General features: G+C 45.4%; 1 protein-coding gene across 1 annotated transcript in view; it reads right to left on the bottom strand.

Annotated features, from left to right (window-relative positions):
- Positions 1–12,950, bottom strand: part of TBC1D9 (TBC1 domain family member 9) — a 125,843-nt gene that overhangs the window by 40,062 nt on the left and 72,831 nt on the right. The window contains exons 4-8 of the mRNA XM_045996808.1: positions 10,966–11,194; positions 10,291–10,552; positions 8,175–8,382; positions 1,570–1,776; positions 512–682 (exon numbers count right to left, since the gene is read on the bottom strand). Of these exons, the coding sequence (XP_045852764.1) occupies positions 512–682; positions 1,570–1,776; positions 8,175–8,382; positions 10,291–10,552; positions 10,966–11,194 (1,077 nt within the window). The remainder of the gene's footprint in view (positions 1–511; positions 683–1,569; positions 1,777–8,174; positions 8,383–10,290; positions 10,553–10,965; positions 11,195–12,950) is intronic.

Raw genomic sequence — 12,950 nt, 5'->3', positions numbered from 1 at the left:
GGAATCTGCTTCTCCCTCTCCACCTGCCTCTCCTCCAGTTCATGGTCTCTCTCAAATAAATAAATAAAATCTTTGATTAAAAAAAAAAAGACAAAATGTCACCTGTATGCTGTATAACTCATCTCCTTCTGTGAAACCATTCTAAAATCCAATGAGAGATTTAGATAAAAATCTAATTTGCTTATAGGAAAATATTTATTTACACAGATATTTATGAGTTAACTTTGATTAAAAAACCCTTTTAAATGTTATTGTTCTAGGGGCACCAGGGTGGTTCAGCCGTTAAGTGTCTGCCTTCAGCTCTGGTCATGATCCTGGCATCCTGGGATCCAGCCCCGCAAAGTTGGGCTCGCTGCTGCTTGGGGAGCCTGCTTCTCCCTCTCCCACCCCCCTGCTGTGTTCCCTCTCTCACTGTTGCTCTCTATCCAATAAGTGAAATCTTTAAAAAACAAATCAATCACTGTGATTGTCCTAATACAGAAAGTTTCAGGCAAGAGCAGGAGACACCCACCAGTTTGGGGTTGAACTCCTCTGGGGACCGCCGCCGGTACATGGTCATCAGGGTCTGTGTGGCCGTGGGGACGCTGTTGCCGTTCAGGTTAAACTGGCGCTCTCCATCGGCATCAGAGCTCGTGCTCCTCTGGGGACTGGAGGAGACGAGGCTGCTAGGCCGAGAACACACCTGCCGACACACAGAGGAACAGACGCTGAAACAGCACAGGAATCGCAACCCACTTCTTCAGTGTCCTCTGCACAGACCCAGTAGCTGCATCACGGTGCCCAACAGGTCTCTCGCTACGTGAAAACACAGGAGGAAGGCAGAAAGCCAGCGCTTTGGCAGAGATGAGACAGGTGTGGGGGTCCTAGACCATGCAGCTGCAATGCTCGAAACAGGTCTCCTCTTATTTTAGATGCATTTTTGCAGCAAACTGGTTGGCCATTAGTTTCTGATTAGCATTGAGGGAAACATGACAGGGCTGAATCAGCTGCTTATGGGGCCGCCTCCTCGTGCCCGCTCTAGTTTCTGACGCCCCCATGAGCTTGGACCAGGTGGACTGGGGCGGGCCTGCTCCCTGTGAGGTCACCATCTTTACAGTACATTTCAGCTGCCTGTAATTGCTCTGTCATTTGAGCGGGACACCTATCTTCCCGGACTCTGACTTCCCTGGATGTTGCCCAGGGCCTAATTTGAAAGGGACACAATATGTATTTGATCATAATAAAGTCATCATCATGATATTGCATCTCAGATTCGAGACTACAGTGACCTCTGTACACTCCCAACAATGTCACTATCTGAACACTGTTGCGTAAACAGGACCAATTACTTAGTAATTTCTTCAACTATGAAATAAGGTTAGACCAGATGATCTACAGGGCTCTGTCCAGCTCTGTGATCCCAAAGACAAACTCCACGAGTTAAATGAGCTGAGACACTGCTCTGGCCATCAGGGTAATAAATGCCTTATCTTAGCACAGCTTGAGGATCCAACAGAATGGACAGGGAGGGCCCACTCTTGGGCAGAGCACTAGGACAAATGCAAACACCCTCAGGCGGATCCCACAGACCTCATCATCTGAGCTGTTGTAGCTGCCTGCAAACTCCTTGTCCGAGTATATCTTGGAGGTCGTCTGTTGCAGGAAATCCGAGATCCTCTGCACTAGAAAGTCTCTATCTTTCAAATTGGCAAACAGGAAGGTCATCCTGTTCCTGGTGCTGATGGATAAAGGACTGGGGAGTACGCTAGAGCTGTCTGCCTTTTCCACAATTGTCACCTGAAAGAAACATGAAACAAAGAGCATTGTTTTCCAGGGATCACCCAACAGCAGCCTCTGAGCAGCACCAAACAAGGAACGCAACACTTCTACGTTCTGTAGGAACCACCCCATCTTACTGAGGCAAAGATGAGACTCTCTCCCTCTGCTCCAGTAAAATAAAACCGCTCCTAACAACTCAAATTGGAGTTCATATCAGAGGCTGGAATTATTGTGCTGGTCTTTCTAAATCAGCAATTCTACCTCGGGAGGGATTTTGTTCCCCCGGAGATATCTGGCAACATCTAAAGGCGTTTCTCGTTGTCAGAAGTGGAGGGGACCAGCAGCATCCAGTAGGTGGAGGCCAGGGATGTCGCTGGCCAGCCTATAGTACAGAACAGCTGACCCCCAACAGAGTCTGGCCCACGATGTCAACAGGGCTAAGGTTTAGAAAACTCCTTGTGAAGAAAATCCCTGATTTTCATCAAAATTGCATGAGTTCTAAGGGAGAGGACTCCTCGCTACCCCATCATGCTTAAGAGAAACAACCCATGATACTTGTGCCTTTTTACCAAGCTTCATGTTGGGATGGTTTTCAAAACCTCACCCATCTTCCAAACGTCTCCTTCCAACTCCAGGGCTTTGCAACCTCTCCTCTTACCACCTGAACATTTTAAAGGCTCCATGCAGAACAGACAGGAGATAAACAGCTTATTCCCATCCCCACCGGCACTGGCAGACCGTGTGCGCGGTGTGCGCATGTGTGTGGTGAAGTAAATCGACCACATGCGGAAATGAGCAAGAAAGCAGCACGTTTGTTCTAGCTCTGAACTGAAGACATGCAGTTGGGGCTTTAGAATAGGATTTTCATCAACTAGAAACCAGGATAAATGCATGAAAATATTTTTCTTTACCACAGTAAGAAAAATAAAACAAACAAATAAACCTCAAGGCCAGCGCTAGATAAATGGTTTACTTGCAGCAGCTCTGACTATATCCTTGAAGTTCAGTTTCTCTTCCCCGCTTCATTTCCACGGGTAAGCAGTCTGGACAGGTTCAATTCTACTTCATGAACATTTTCATGTAAAAATACATTTTCTCCAAAGCAGAATTTTTTTTTAAAGATTTAATTTATTTATTTGTCAGAGAGAGAGAGAGAGAGAGAGAGCAAGCGAGCACAGGCAGACAGAGTGGCAGGCAGAGGCAGAGGGAGAAGCAGGCTCCCTGCCGAGCAAGGAGCCCAATGTGGAACTCGATCCCAGGACGCTGGGATCATGACCTGAGCTGAAGGCAGCTGCTTAACCAACTGAGCCACCCAGGCGTCCCTCCAAAGCAGAATTTTAAAATCCTTTGCCCCTTCAAGGCAAGAAATCTGTTGGAGTTGCCCGAAAAGTTGAGTGGCCCCAAGTGTAAAATGGGGACAACTGGGATCCACAGAGGGAAAACTGCAGGATCTGATGTCTACTCTCAGATTTTATCAACACATATAGCCATATATATATGTACACACACACACACACACACACACACACACACACACATATATTCTTTTAAAAAGGATTTTATTTATTTGAAAGAGAGAGAGTGAGTGGGAGGGAGGGGAAGAGACAGTCTGAGGGAGACTCTGCGCTAAGCACAGAGCCTGACATGGGACTTGATCCCCCGACCCCAAGACCATGACTTGAGCTAAAACCAAGACTCGGATGCTTAATCAACTGAGCCACCCAGGTGCCCCTATATTTATATACTTTTAAAGAAATGTATTGAGGTACTTGGAGTTGTACATAAAAGTGTTTTTTTTTCCCTAATGCAAAAACTGGAGAAATGGCAAAAAAAATTATCATGAATTTTCCCATAGCACTTAAAACATGCTAAACAATACCTATTTTTTTTCAACAACTTTGAGATCTTTATTTGAAGTGTAGATGGAGAAATGTCTGTTCATATCTTCTGCCCATTTTTTTTTCAGTATTTAAATTTATTTATTTTTTTCAGCATAACAGTATTCATTGTTTTTGCACAACACCCAGTGCTCCATGCAATACGTGCCCTCCCTATTACCTACCACCTGTTCCCCCAACCTCCCACCCCCGACCCTTCAAAACCCTCAGGTTGTTTTTCAGAGTCCATAGTCTCTTATGGTTCACCTCCCCTTCCAATTTTTTTTTAATAAACATATAATGTATTTTTAGCCCCAGGGGTACAGGTCTGTGAATCGCCAGGTTTACACACTTCACAGCACTCACGATAGCACATACCCTCCCCAATGTCCATAACCCCCTCCCCCTCTCCCAATCCCACCTCCCCCCAGCAACCCCCAGTTTGTTTTGTGAGATTAAGAGTCATTTATGGTTTGTCTCCCTCCCAATCCCATCTTGTTTCATTTATTCTTCTCCTATCCCCCTAACCCTCCATGTTGCATCTCCATGTCCTCATATCAGGGAGATCATATGATAGTTGTCTTTCTCCGATTGACTTATTTCACTAAGCAACAATACCTATTTTTAAAAGACCTATGAAAACTCCTTTTTTCACAACATTTTTTTTTTTATTCTTTTGGTCACCAGATGTCTCAGACCAAAGGACAATTGCCAAGGGAACTAAAGGCTCAAGTTCCACACCCAAAACCCAGAGAGCCATGTGGATCTTGATGAGGTGAAAGTGAAAGTCCTTTAGCTAGATCACAAATACACAAACCACCTGAAAGCTCCTACATAAAACATGAATGCTCATATGCACTACCAAGTATTTTTTGCTGACAGATTATTTCTGGCAGAATCCGATCCCATGAGCTTAGTGACACCAGCAAAGGGTAACAGCCACATTTGAGTATTCTAGTTTAATGAGGCACATTTCATTACCAACTTGGGTTATAAAAATAGACTGGAATTTAGGCAAAGCTTTATGTTTCATATGTAATATCTGCAAGGTAATTTATGATTTTTAGAAAAAGAGAGACTTCATCTGGAATCTCTATCTAAAGAAGAACCTGATCAGTTCACTTTATCTCCCTGCTTTGCTGCCTCAGCAATTTCTTCAAAATCTGTAGTAACGTGATTCTGTGTCTTTTTGATCTACTTTAAGTCTATCTGCAGAATATACATTAACAATCTCCAGTCAATATTTTAGCTTAGTTGTAAAAAATTAAATGAAACAACAATTCCTAGTTTATATCACCCTAAAGTAGCCATTTCAAGTAGGATGTTCCCATGGAGGCTGCTGCTCATTAATCAGCTTAACTCGGGTCTGAAAGGTACCCAGTTCACGGAGAGATGCCTCTCTGCTCAGACAGACCCTGTGTCGGGGGGGAAGGGGAGGGGGAAGAGGAAGGGGTCGCTTTTCTGTCATTAAGGTAACATAAAGGTTACAAAAGGTTCACTGAGTCCTTTGCTTCCTTCATTAGTTGGGAATAGGGAATCTGTCCTCATACGTCTTGGAGATCCATCAGGTTAAGGGAAGCGCACTGCTGCCTTCTTTAAAGTTGCATCCACCAACCACAACACGCTTTATTTCTCGATGCTACTACTTCCACTATTGTTCCTCCTCTGATTTACCCTGAAATACAACCGAATGATCTCTGCTCTACCACCTGTTTGGGAAAACAAGCAAGCCAGAACCGGGCTGAGAATATCAACCCCCATTCTCCCAGCTGCCCTGAACTCTCACTGTCACCTGGGTCCGGCACTGAAAGGTGAAGAGCGCCAGCGGGAGGCAGTGCACGGGAGAGCAGAGGGCAGACATCCCGACCCCTCCCCACTCCTCATCTCCCAGCGGGAGGCAGTGCACGGGAGAGCAGAGGGCAGACATCCCGACCCCTCCCCACTCCTCATCTCCCTTCGGATCCACAGTGATGACTCGCTCCATCACCAGTGCAGAGCCTTCATCCTGGAACCGGTAGCCCTAGCTGTTGCAGGTAACTTGCTTTGGGGTCGTATGTGATGGAAGAAAGCTAGAAATGAAGAAAGTTAAGTTTGGCAACAGTCTATGGCAAAGAAGGTCCATTTGCTGGCAAAAGTTATGAAATCCCTTCCAGAGCCAAATGTAGGTAACTTGCCGAATTATCCGCCTCAGAACTCACCCCCACCACGCATCTCCTCAAACAATGTCACAACACCAGTTAGCTCATCTTAGAAGTAGAACCAGATTTGTCAACTGCCTAACGTTTTGCATTCTTTTGGACCCAACCATTCAGCTTCTAGGAACTTACAATTCATACTTGAAGCAAAAATCATACATATAATTGGAAGAAAACTAGAAACAATGCACAGGTCCGACCACAGGTAACTAAAATAAATTTTATAGATCCAGTTAATGAATAAGAGGCAGTCATTAAAAACGGTACTATCAAAGAGCATTGAATGATACAGGGGAAAGTTTAACATACACTCGGTGTTGAGGGAAATAAGCAAAAAATAAAAATTCACTATGTTTTATAGCTAAACAATATAAATGACATATGCACAGCCAAGTATAGAAAGAGCCTGGGAAAGCTGTACAGCTGAATAACGGGCTATCTGACTGGTGGGACGAGGGGTGCATTTTATTTTCCTTTGATTTGTCTGTACTTTCACAAATTTTCTGTGGTAATGGTGAATTATTCTTTAAACAAAAGAAAACAACAACAAGAAGAAAACCAAAAAATCTATTTATATAAATGTTCTCTCTAAAACAGAAAAGAAGGCAGAGGGATACTTGAATCCTTTACTGCAGACAATCTTAACCAAGGGTCAATCTTAATTACATTAACCAAAGTTTCTAACCACCCTTCACTTCTAGAAAAGGACCAGGGCAGGTTATAGTGGTCTCCAGGCCAAGAAGCTGTAGGACCTCTCGCCCCAGCAGCCTAACCTGTAGCTCCTTCTCAACTCCAAACCTCAAGGCAAGGTCTCTGTGTAAGTCCCAGAACCACCTAGCACCGTGGAGATAGGACAGAAGCCACCTCCTCCCCAGAAACATTAAGAATGTGGAGAGAGTACGAATGTACAATGTCTTCATTGGGCAGGAGGATGGGCCTGGGACTTTATTAAAATACAGATTTTTATTTGCAGAGATTCAGAAAATGCGGGTCGGGCTCAGGAGCCTGCCGCTATGGCCAGCAGCCCCGAGGTTCTCTTGCTGGTAACCGGCAGACCAGAGCTAACACCTGGCTTTCTGATTCACAATCTAGACTGTTCCCTTGGGACCAAGCTGCTCTCTGGCTGTGAGCAGGTGTAATAACTACATTTTCTCATTTTTGTATTTGAGGCTTTGATACCCCGGGCCTTGCGGACCCTGGCAGGGCCACCTTCCCAAAGTCAGTCAACTCTGAGAGATAATAAAGGACTCACCCGGGAGCGCGACATTCCTACACAAACCAAGTGTGCAGAGCCTCCACCGCCTTTAATCCAGCTCTCACACTCAGGGTCAACGACCCTTGCTCTAGTCACCCCAGGGGCGGGGGCAGATCTCAGATAGCTAGGGACAGCCCCTATGCCCCGGAGCCTGCTGAAATTATTCCAGCCAACCCATTCTAAACCTGCTTACCCTGCCTCACCTGTTTCTTCCCATAGGAATCACATTAAAGGCCCTTGCCCCCATTTCTTGACTCCCTCTGCCTGTGGACCAACCGTGGTGCTTCCCCAGTGGGTCCCCACGGCTTCTCCCAGAAGGATGGTGAGTACAACAAGCTCTTTCCAGTGGCAGCCACCTCCTGATGTGTTGGCCTCACCATACCTGAATAACAGTAAAACCTCCATTTTAAAACTCAGGGCTGGAGGCGCTTGGGTGGCTCAGTCGGTTAAGCATCTGCCTTCGGCTCAGCTCATGATCCCGGGGTCCTGGGATCGAGTCCCGCATCCGGCTCCCTGCTCAGTAGGGAGTCTGCTTCTCCCTCTTCCCTTGCCCCTCCCCACTGCTGATGCTCCCTCTTGCGCTCTCCCTCTCTCTCAAATAAAGAAATAAAATCTTTAAAAAAACCAAAAAAACTCTAGGCTGCCTTTTCTAGGAAGAAAAGCTCTTTCAGGTCACCAACAGCAATGACAACACACAAAAGGAAGCGTCCGGGGCCACCAAAGAATTATAAGCATTCACCTACGGTTAAAAAAACAACAACGAGGGGCGCCTGGGTGGCTCAGTGGGTTAAAGCCTCTGCCTTTCGCTCAGGTCATGATCCCAGGGTCCTGGGATCGAGCCCCGCATCGGGCTCTCTGCTTGGCAGGGAGCCTGCTTCCTCCTCTCTCTCTCTCTCTCTCTCTGCCTGCCTCTCTGCCTACTTGTGATCTCTGTCTGTCAAATGTATAAATAAAAAAAATCTTAAAAAAAAAAAAAAAAAAAAAACAAAAAAAAAACAACAACGAAATGCTGGTAAAAACATCTGTGGTTCACACAGGAAAGTATTACAAACGGAACACTTAGGAGATCCACTTTCACCCGACACCCACCTCACGGAGTGGGATGATGAGGCTACACACGTTCTCCCCCTTGCTGGTGAAGCAGATGTAATTCGTGGACACAAACATCTGCCCCAAAATGTGCATTTTGTTGAATGGAGTCCAGAGGGTGCAGTCCGTGTGGCCGTCCAGTTTTTCATCTTTGGGCAGCCGGAAGAGTGCACGGTACCTCTCACTCTTCGCCCTGGCATCGAGATCGCTGGAAGGCAAGAACAGCATCACCTCGCACGAGAGAAACGTTTCAGTGGCGCCTGAAGGATGCAGCAGGGAGGTCTTGGAGCCTACCTGTCCTCTCCTCTACCCGGTCACTCATCCCCACCTTCTTGGCTTTCTACTGGAGCTAACCCCAACCTATGACCCAGAAGCACAATAGAATTCATTTAATCTATGTAGGTCCCGTGGGCAGTCATTTTACAATCAGTATCTGTAAATGTTGAAGACACCTGAGGAAGACGAGGCCTGGATAGGAAATCCACTGTTCTTCTAAAGGAATGCAGTAATTTCTAAAAAGATTATTACATTACACTTCTCCAGAGCCACTTTTGGGGCCTTAACTCTTAAGAAAGACCTAAGGAGAGTGCAAACAAGCCTCATGAATCTCCTGGCTATCACGGTCTGCCCTAAAAAGACAACAAAACTGCCTGAAACACAGGAACAGCCCACCCCTGGTCCACTTCGAGTTTCCAACCTCAGCTCGGTTTTTCTCCCCTTTTCCCTGTTTATCAAGTCAGTTGTTCAAGTCTCTCAAGCTTCTATGCCACTGCAGCTGCTGGGTGGGAGAGCCTCTGGCTTCCTGGAACAAAGCCAGGCTCCCCTGCCCCGCCCCTGGTGCCCTCCCTTTTACCGCCAATTTGCTTCCATCCTCACCGGCTCTTACTTCCTTTCCACTGCAGAGGGAGAGGTATGAGCACACACAATTTTCTCTACACCCCATTGGACGTCACTTCTAAAATGACTGGTTTTCTTATAGCTTTAGTTCTGTGCCCCCGCCTTCCCTGCACCTACCTTCACCACAAGCCCTTCCCCATCCATCCTATATGCAAATCTTCTGCATCCTAAGAAGAGCAATCCCTCCTCCTTTACCACTGAATCTTTTTTTTTTTTTTAAATATTTTATTTATTTGACAGAGAGAAATCACAACTAGGCAGAGAGGCAGGCAGAGAGAGAGGAGGAAGCAGGCTCCCCGCGGAGCAGAGAGCCCAATGTGGGGCTCGATCCCAGGACCCTGGGATCATGACCTGAGCCGAAGGCAGAGGCTTTAACCCACTGAGCCACCCAGGTGCCCCACCACTGAATCTCTTGAGAGAGCAGTCTACACTTGCCTAATTCCCGTTCCTTGCCTTTCATTTGTGATTCAGTCCACGGCAGTAACACCCTTCACCCTCAACCACGCCACTGAAACACGCCTCAGAGCAGCAGACATCTTCAGCGCAGTGATCTCTTGTCAGATTCCAATACCAGCTGTACGCCAGGGATTTCCAGTTCCATCTACACTATGGCATAGCCCTCGCACGTGCTCTCCCTCTCTCACTCCCCATCTCAGTTCCGGATAATTCCATGCATACACTCCCACTTGAGAGCCTCAACTTTTCCTTCGCCCTCTCTCTAGCTCCACTCCCACATCCAGACTTCCAGGCTTTTCTGCAGCCTCTCCTCATCACATGCCTTCCCACTCTCCAGACATTGATGGACGTAATCCCCTCTGTGCTTTTCTCCTGTGATTCCTGCATCATGTTATTGCCTCTGCCTGAGATAGCCATCTGACTGAATCTGTATGGGTGACTTCTACTACCTCTGCAGAGACCACCCCAAGCAGCGTCCTGTGAGGGCTTTACCCACACAACCTGCCCCATCTCCCCCCAGCACCCTGCCCATAGGCATCCCGCCCCTAGGACCAGAAGACTTCCCGTCACTTTGTGTCAGAGCTGGCTACGTCTGCCTCACTCATTGACCTTTGAGTGCTTCAGACCGTTATTTTCAGTTCTGCATCTATAACCAGAAAACTGTTCAGACCCCTTGCAATGGTTCAGAAAAGGTTACACTTCACAGAAGAATCTAAGAGTCTCTTGTTTCTGAAGTGTGTGAGACTTTGTCTCTGTCACCTACCGTTTCAGGGCCGACACTTTCTTAGGAGACTTCTTTTTCAGTTTGGGCAGGGATCTGTCCTGTTCAAATCCCTCATTGTCTAAGAGTTGCCTCATGGCTATGTTGGCGAGCTGCTCCATTAACTTGAAGGTCTCATTGATGTTGAGAAAGACAGAGAAGAAATGCTCACTGGACCTCGTGCTCACTTTGATCACATCAGGCAGGAGCAGTGTGGCGCTCTTCTCCAGCTGTGTGATGTCCACCCACCGGATCACCAGCTTGGCTGAGCACAGGGAACAAGCTGGTCAGCACCTGGCTCCTTAAAATCCCCAAAGGATCCTTCAGTCTCACCACCCAGCCCTCAATCTCGCTGAACTCCTCTGAGTTTGCATGTGCCATATTAGTTACTGTTCTGTTTGTCTGAGAGACAAATTCAGACCCCAGAAATTCTGAAGTCATCCTTATTGTGGACTGAAGTCCATGTCAACAATGTTTATTACAGCTTTGGGGACTCTCTCTTATTTAATAACCTTTTTTTAAAAAAAAATAATGAGAATAATTGACTTCACTTGTGACATAGTTAAAACACAGCGTAGACTGAGTCATCACTACAGGCATTCTGATGTGGTTTATGAGTTTGGGGCAACACCTCAGCAGACTTTCCCAAGCTTCCCTCTGACATTCTAGACAGCTCACCTTCCCTTCCCATAAGGAAAGAATAAAAGCAAAGGTGGTTAATACTGAGGTACATCCAGCCCTGGCGGGGGACCTTCCCCTTCCAGTAGCTGCAAGAGTAATAGTTGACGAGCTTCTCCTCCTCGGGCATCCCGAACAGCCTGTGGAATTTCACAATGGCTTCTTTGAACTTCTCCGTGTCATCATCTTCCTTCACGTCATTGATCTTGTTATACTCTGCAATGATGCCCTGGAGAAAGAAGAAAATGAGGCACACGACGAGTATTAACAAGACTAGGGCTACGTTTTTCTGCATGCTATAAATATTGGAAAGAAAGAAAAAAAAAAACAATTACTCATGCTAGAATTTTTTTTAATTGATGAATTATTTTTCAAAGGCAGCCCCCCCAATTCTAAGCTCATTACCGGGAAGCACTTGTATACTAAAAGATCTTCCAATAACAATATCAATTTGATTATCTGTTTATGGGTGTTAATCATTTTAAGAAGTTCACTTAGAATGAAGCCCATGGTCTTAGTCTACAAATGAGGAAATATAAAGATTTTGCAAATTCTACTGCGTTTCCTAGCTCATCATGATAAAGTCACCCCAAAGGTCAGTTTCTGCTTTTCTCAAGATTACTACTTCGTTAAAAGAACAGAGAGGACTGACTTTCACAGAGACGAGGGGAGAGCCACTTGGAACTGAGGCTAATCCAGGGGTGAGCAGGCTTTGGGAGCGTGCTGCGTTAGGGAACTTCAGACAACCATGAGGCAGCACGAAGGGACTGGACCTCTGGGTGGGGAGAAGAAGCCACTTCAGAAGAAGGATGTGCAAACCTTTCCCAGTTGGCAAATATACCTACAGCCCACGTGACATTTCCAATTATCAATGCTTTTAGAGGGATATTTAAAATACATATATATTATATATATAATATATAAATTATATGTATATATGGAATAAGTGAATAAATAAAAGTGACTGAGTTGGAAACCACTAATAAGTAGTAGCAGTTGGGTTTCTTGGCAATCCCAATAACCAATCAACTTAGAGTAAGCCTGGATACCCTCAGGTGGGCTAATACCTGTTCCCCTGGACCACTTAGCAGGGCTCTGACCTGAAGTCAGAATAAGAGCATTAGAAGGGAGTGATGTATAACAAAACAAATGATAGCCATGTTTTGAGTGGACAAACATTCAAACTGCATTATCCCAGATCTACTAAATACCAGGCTTCTAGAATGTTCATCTAAATTTAAAAAACAAGATGTCTTTAATATGAGAGAATTTATGAGGCTGTAGAACTGAGAAACAACACTGGAACACTCCAAGGCCTAGTATATAATATCAATAGGCCGGGCTTTGCCAACTAGCTTCAACAGTAAAGGTAACGGTCCCCCTAAGGTTCACTTCCCAACTTCTCCACCTTTAAGAAGCGAGAGGATCCAGAAGGCTTATAGTGTGCTTATAATTTTTGTAGACAAGTGGACCGGCTGATGGAGCAAAGGGATGGATCATCTCCCTCTTTTACGTTCTACATATAACACAGGTTACCCTGATTCCAGGCAATAGCGCCACATAACTTTGAAAAATCACTAAAATCCAAATATTTGGGATGTCCAATACAAATTCAAATACACAAACGACAGTGACATGGAATTCACAAAAAGGAAAATTAACTTAGCGAACATGAAAAAATGTTCAGCCTCATAATCAAAGACAGAAAATTCGAACAGTAAGAGCCCGACTTTTACCTATTAAATCTGGGAAACCATTTAAACAACCAGAATGCTGAAAAGTGAGCAATGATGTAACTGCACAGGGATTCTAATATACTGACAATCTCTACTAAGGGCCACTAAAAAGGTATAAACTTAATAATCAACGTTTTATAATCTGTAATCTATCCCAAAGGAATGAAACAAAAACTCCAGAAGAACTTATACGAACAAGTGTTCACCATATGGTATTACTGTTTGTGCCTACCCCAACTGGTCTAGAAT

This window comes from Meles meles, chromosome 2 (assembly GCF_922984935.1).
Source record: "Meles meles chromosome 2, mMelMel3.1 paternal haplotype, whole genome shotgun sequence".
NCBI classification, from domain to species: Eukaryota; Metazoa; Chordata; class Mammalia; order Carnivora; family Mustelidae; genus Meles; species Meles meles.
The sequence above is the reverse complement of the archived record's forward strand: the minus strand, read 5'-3'. Positions and strand labels throughout refer to the sequence as shown.